This window comes from Salarias fasciatus, chromosome 6 (genome assembly GCF_902148845.1).
Source record: "Salarias fasciatus chromosome 6, fSalaFa1.1, whole genome shotgun sequence".
In the NCBI taxonomy this organism is placed as follows: Eukaryota; Metazoa; Chordata; class Actinopteri; order Blenniiformes; family Blenniidae; genus Salarias; species Salarias fasciatus.
In genome coordinates this window covers 10,412,513-10,419,039 of record NC_043750.1, presented here as the reverse complement: position 1 = coordinate 10,419,039, position 6,527 = coordinate 10,412,513, and the positions used below count along the sequence as shown (strand labels likewise).

Here is a 6,527-nt window from a genome sequence, read left to right as displayed (position 1 = left end):
CAGGAAGGGCGAGAACACAGTTTTATTTTTTTAATTATTTTTTTTCTTCACCCCAGCTGGTCCTCTTGTCAAAAGACCTCCAGGCTCAAACAACAGTTTGGTTTTCAATGTGAAGCAAGAGAGAAACCACCAAAACCACTGTTTGAAATACAAATTTGAGCACAGGTTTTCTCACAGTCGGTTTCTCTCAAAGTTTGCTGAATGTCAAGTGAATTCACCAGTCATTATAAGTCCTCAGACAATTGGAGTGTTAATCTGTTTCGAAATTGTGTCTTTTCGGTTCTTTATGTGTACAAGTTACAATAAATCAGTCAATTGTTGATGCTTTACATGGGTGAGAATTTGCTCTTTGAAAAGCACACTGTGTCATGATCGGAGCGCCGCTTGACCCAGGCGCAATGAGACAGAGACAATATGAAGTTTGCACAGGTTTATTCAGTGCCGAGAGTCACAAGGACTGCAGCCTGGCAGCAGTGCCGCAGGTTGGCTCGAGGTGAGGTCGTGGCGAAATCCCTCACAGAGAAAGGCTGAGCAGGAAAGAACTTCTGCAGCAGCACAGCAGACCAGTGAGGATAACGATCCGGCACCGACCAGGTGGCTGGGAGAGGTTTAAACAGGCAGGCAGAGTGGCAGTCCCCAGCTGAATGCAATGAGTAATCAGCAGGACCCAGGGAGACTGGGGCTGCCCATAGCCTGCCAGAGCAGAATCCTGACACACTGTGCTCATCAAACTCAGCGTGCATGTGTACTTGTGTGTGTTGTGGGTGGGCAGCTAGAGACAAATGTCACAGTGTGGCCTTTATTGCACTGTGGTTTAGCTGCCTGTAAGCAAAAAAAAAAAAAAAAAAAAAGTCCCCACACAGCAGAAATGTTTTGTGGTCAGTGTGGTGACGATACATGACTAAACCTTTCGTTCTCGCTTCTAAAATTCATGTAAGAGAAGAAAAAAAAAAACCTTTACTCACTGTAGACAAGTTTGATGAAGTGAGTAAATCAGTCCTTCCAGGAAAAGGCAAATATTTTTCGTGATTGTTGTGGGCAAAAATCATTGATTATGTGGCTCGTTTTCTTAGAAAAATACAATGATTTGATTGCATTGACTAGACAACTACCAGACCAGAGCTTTACAAAAAGAAAACGCTACAACTTCTGCAAAAGTGAATGAATAAAACAACAAAATAAAACGTGTGCTTCCTGTCAGAGCCGGCCCGTGGCATTAGGCAGTATAGGCAAATGCTAAGAGCGCTGTCCATCAGGGGGCGCCAGCAGCACAAGAAGAAATGGTGTAACTTGAACTAATTTTATAAGTAGTTACACTATATAATCGAAGACGATTAAATAATTACAGTAGTATATAATGTTTTTTACTGAGTCACCCCCCCCAGCTGCCATATTTCATATATTCATTTCATTTTGCATTTATTTATCTCTAATTTAATATCTTGTTGACTATGCTGAAAATTGTCTTTCTTTAAATAAAAAAACTGTCAGAGACAAAGCTATCAAGTTTGTTGTTAGTATACAGTATACACTGGCAGTACAAGGGGGGTGGGGGGGGGGGTACCTAAAATCTTGCCGAGGGCACTGGATTGGTTAAGACCGGGTCTGCTTCATGTTTTACAAAACAGTGCTTCCAGTGCGCAAAATGAATTTCTGACTTTTTGCAACAGGGCAAAACGGCGGCTCCCGTGTGAAGTAAACTCAACATTTTTCAACTGAGATTAATGTCAAGTTTCATTAATGAAAATTCAGGGATGATGATATCATGTAATCCTCGAAAATGTGTACGAGTTGATTGACTTGTGTGGAAATAAACGATTTATAAGGTGAAAGCGTGAAAATGTAGGCCCCGCATGAATATGCGGACGTCGGCTGATTTTTCGATTGCATAATCGTGTTTTTCTGGAGGGACTGGTGAATGGCCTGTTTGCTCATTAGGTCAAATATTGTTAGGGTCAAGTTCGATGTGTGGGGAGCTGAAGCCTTACATAATTCATGCATACACATGCTAATAACCAGAGAGGAGACATTAAAGCCAGAGGAAGAAAATGCAAATAACATAAAGGAATCCGAGCCAATGTCCTCCAGCTGTGAGCCGATGATGCTCACCAGTTCAATTCAAGACAATTTCAGCACCAAGTACAACAATCACTTCAAAGCGCTATATGATATGGCAGGGCCTGGTTGTTGAAAGCTTGATGATTTAAAAGAAGGATTCTTAATTCCAATGAAAAGGAGCTAATACTGGATTGATGTTCCTGTCAGAACTCTCACTGCAGTGTTTTGAGTCACTTCTTAAGAAGTCATTGAGATACTCTGACAACAGGGAATTACAGCAGTCTGCTGTGAAGTAGAAAATACATCGACACTGATGTCATAAAAGTCACAAAACTAACAAATGAAATGAAGATGACAGTGAAATGTTGTTGAAGTTCATCAGGAAATCGGCTCCACGGCGCTCACAGACGTACTGCAGTGTGAGAAGCCCAGCTTCACTGTGAGACCTTGGAGGTCCTTCAAACAGATTATTTGCATTTCTTCGTGTCGCATTGTGTCATGCAGAGCATTTAGAGCGTCTTGAGTGTGGTGGTCGTTACTGCTTGTTCCCAGGGCATGCAGTATATGCGACGTGCACAATGCGAGGAACATTTGCGCTGCAAACTCAGCTCGAGGTCTTTGAGGTTTCTGAAGCATGACCAGAGGCTGATCTGCTCTGGTAACGTTTTCTGCTCTCACAGCGGTGAGATCACCCAGCCGGGCTCGTTTGACGATTGCAACACAAGTGGAAAATTTAGACACTGAAAAAGTGTTCCATAGTTCACATTCGTTTATTGGTATGCAGATATTTCTTTATCAGATTTATACTTGTTCTGTGTGTTTGTCTGGCTTGCAGTTTAGCAGCAGTCTTAAAAATGCAATTTCAGCTCATTGTGGTTCAATTCTGTCATATTGTGCATAAACATCCATCTCCCGCTCTTCTTATTCAGTTTACTTAATCTTTATCTTATTTTCAATGTATTTTATTATGTTGGTGCCTTTTACTGGTGTCAGAATCTTAAGATAAAAGGTCAAATCTGAAATCAGTTTTTCCGCTTTCTATCTTATCATATTACTTTTGATCATTTCAATTCACTGCTGGTTTTCTGCTGATGCTCATCAGAAAGCAAAAATCTAATCTTTGGTCAATGTTTTGCATCTCTACAGCTGATCGAACTTGATATGTCCTCTGAGATGTGTTTGTTAAATCCTCAAATGTAACCAGAAACAAATGACAGCATAATCTGCTAAATAATTTGCACGGCTTACACAGCTTTAGAACTTATTGTTTATATTTGACATTTAATTATTTAGTTCCTTCATTGTCGTTTTGGCAATGCAACACTGCACAACGGAACTACAGTCTTTCAATTTTATTTTCGATGCAAAATAAAACATTTGCACTGTGAAGTATAGAAATGCATATGTATTATGTCTGTGTTCTTCTATATTGAATTATTTTTTTGTTAATGGAAAGCTGCAGTGAGTGCACCTGGTTTATAAAGAGGACGAACAAAAGCAAAGTGGAGCATTTTCAGTATGTGGTGTGTTCACATGAAAATAAGAATAAACAGATAAATGGTCGTTTACAATTTGTTTGCCAAGTGAGGGGCAGTAAAATAAAATAGTTTTATGTTACTTGTGTGAGCAATGTTCCTTTCATGCACCGCTGATGTTTCCAGTCATTGTGTCAGTCATGTTGTGTACATATTACTATTATCTAGCTCTGCTGATTAAGTTCCATCAGTCTTCAGCTCATTTTTTATTTTGCAATTTACTTGTTAGTTTGCATTTTTGACCATATCTATCTTATCTTGTATGTAAACACACAAAATTAACAAAAACAGCCCAGTGATTTTTTAAATGCATTTATTTAAAAATTTCTTTTGAAAGCAGTTTAAATGAACACGTGTACAGTTTGATATCATATCTGACCACACATTTTAGATGAAAGCTTTTATTTCTTCATTCACACATCTTAAATCCTGAAGCTTGAGATAATATGAACCTTTCTTTTTTTTTTTTTTTTTTTTTTTTTTTTTTATTTGGCTCTGCAGAACAACAAGAGCAAAAGCAACAGATCCACAACACTTCTGGACACTCAGCATTTCTTTGTTCTGAGGATGTTTTTGATCCAGGGAACAAACTTATGCAGGTCTGTGTAGACGTTGGGTACATCAGGGTAAACACAGCGGCGGAGCTTGTTAAAAGAAGCCACACCAACTGCCACGTTGCCGTCGCACACCAGCGGGCCGCCGGAATCACCCTGTCAAGAACAAAGACCTTTAGCAACTGCATGGTAATTCCAAATATTTCCAGCATACAGTATTTTCAATGAACTACGAAAACAAAAAAAGTACCTGACAGAATCCTCTCTGTGAGCCATATCCACCTGCACAGATGACGTTATTTGGAAGTTCGACCTTCCAGATCTCCTCACATTTTTCCAGGTTAATCATGGAAACTTTGGCCTCTCGCAGCTCGTCCACGTTGTTTCCAGTGGTTTTTATCTTTCCCCACCCTGCTACGCTGCACATTTTATTTGCTGTGCCGTGTATCGCAGGTCTTGGAAGGTCAAGGGGCTTAATGGGTTTGTTCTTCCCATCGCGAGCTTTCCTCGACAGCTGAAAACAGAAAACACCAGAGCATTTGGCGGAGTAGTTTGGGTGGGAAAGGGTGTGAGGCTACCTTCATTTGTTTCCACTGGTGGATAAAACCATGCTGCTAAATTTGTCTGGAATAAAGTTTCATTTATTCTGCCTATTAGAACATAAATGTGAAAACACCAATATGTAGGGGTATCATAGATGTGAAACAAATGATTATTTTATACTAATAAAACATTATGTTTTATAACTTTTGCAATTATTGCTTGCCTTTCTTTTCATAATGGACATAAATTTAAACTATTGTTCAGTTGAAAAACACATCCATTAGCAATTTGTCTTCTCTGTCATAATCCCAGTGCTTACATTAACAGTCTTGTTGATATGACTTGGTTTAATTTATCCAACTTTACAGAGTGTAACACAACCTGCAGTGACCACGGCAGTGTTTCTGACATGGATAGATACGGGAACTGGCGTCTCATCTGAATTTGGTTTACCTCAAAGCTTTGAAAGAATTACTAAGTTGTCTCAGTTACAAAACAGATGCATTACAAGTGTGTTCTGCCTCGCTGGGGGTTCTGTATTCCTTAGAGAAGATCCATGCACACATCCAGTCCACATCATTTGTCAGTTAGAAGAAAGGATATGGGTGAGGTGTGGAATGGCCAAAGGTATAAGTAACTAGTTTGTGCATCTGATATTTAGTCTATTTAAATGTTAATGTATAATATTCTGTATAAACAGTTCAACTCGCTGTCACCTTTAAGTCCAACACTGCACTGATGTGTACTTACTTTGAGGAGCATGATATCATTTCCCAATCCAACATTAACATAAGCTGGGTGTTTGCATTTTTTTTCTATGCCGTATTTCATTTTTGGATCGATCTTCTTGAGATTGTGCGTACCCAGAACGACACTCTTAGGAGGATTGCTGTGTGAAAACCGAGAATGTGACAGAATTAGTTGGGTCGTATTAAGAGAGAAGAGAGATTGCTAGGAGAGTACTAGTCACTCACAAATCATCACAGTGTGCTGCCGTCACCACATAGTCTTCACTGATGAGGAACCCTCCACATTCGTGACCCATACTGCTCTGGACTGATGCCATGTACGGCCTTGAGCCCTCCTTGACCCTCTCCCCATTTATGATTTCACTCCCAAGAGCTGAAAACAAATCAAGAAAAGAAGGTGAACTTTTCAGATGTATGCAGCAGCACTGACTGACAGATTGAGCTTACCTTGCTGTCCGAGAGAAGCCAGAAGCTGCAAAAGCAGAATCTTGAGCAAGGCTTGCATGATGCTTTCAGGAAGAGCTGAACTGAATGCTGCGTTGCTGGAGGGTGAGCCGACTGATTTATATGACGCTCTGCAGGCGTTCTGTGGGTTTTCACTTACCACAAATGCACTTCCTTTCCCATCCTTGTGTCAGTTTCAGGTCTACATCTCACTTGTACACATCTACTTCATGACTCTTTGATTTGAAGTGATTTACCCAAGGTGACAGAGCATTTTCCAAATCTGCCCCAACACTGCAAAGATCATCTGACCTTTTTCGAATCACTCATTAGGACCCACCTGTTCAGAACTGCTGTTAATGCAAATTACCTGCAATCAAAGGGACATTTTTTGGTGTTATTTGAAGTGTTTAAAGTAGAATCAACCAAACTAGGTTGAAATGCATCTCAGCAGAACTTTCACATTGTGATGTCCTCCAGTTACACTTTTTTAAAAGTTCCACATTGGGAGCCATTTTAAAAAGTTTTATTTCTGACATTCAAATTTGCGTTTTCACGGCACGCATTGTTGTGTAACCATGCCTGAGTTAGTTCCTCTTCTGGTCAACGGGAATTGAAGGAATTGATAAACAATAGGAAGCCAC

At 40.0% G+C, this 6,527-nt stretch overlaps 1 protein-coding gene across 1 annotated transcript; it reads right to left on the bottom strand.

The window, feature by feature from the left end:
* Positions 1 to 3,992: 3,992 nt before the first annotated feature.
* Positions 3,993 to 5,988, bottom strand: LOC115390488 (granzyme B-like). Its single transcript, XM_030094371.1, has 5 exons — positions 5,887 to 5,988; positions 5,665 to 5,812; positions 5,441 to 5,579; positions 4,398 to 4,661; positions 3,993 to 4,303 (listed from the first exon to the last, which is right to left on the bottom strand). The coding sequence occupies exons 1-5, from the start codon at positions 5,942 to 5,944 to the stop codon at positions 4,139 to 4,141; spliced, it is 774 nt and encodes a 257-aa protein (XP_029950231.1). The 5' UTR covers positions 5,945 to 5,988; the 3' UTR covers positions 3,993 to 4,138.
* Positions 5,989 to 6,527: the final 539 nt, after the last annotated feature.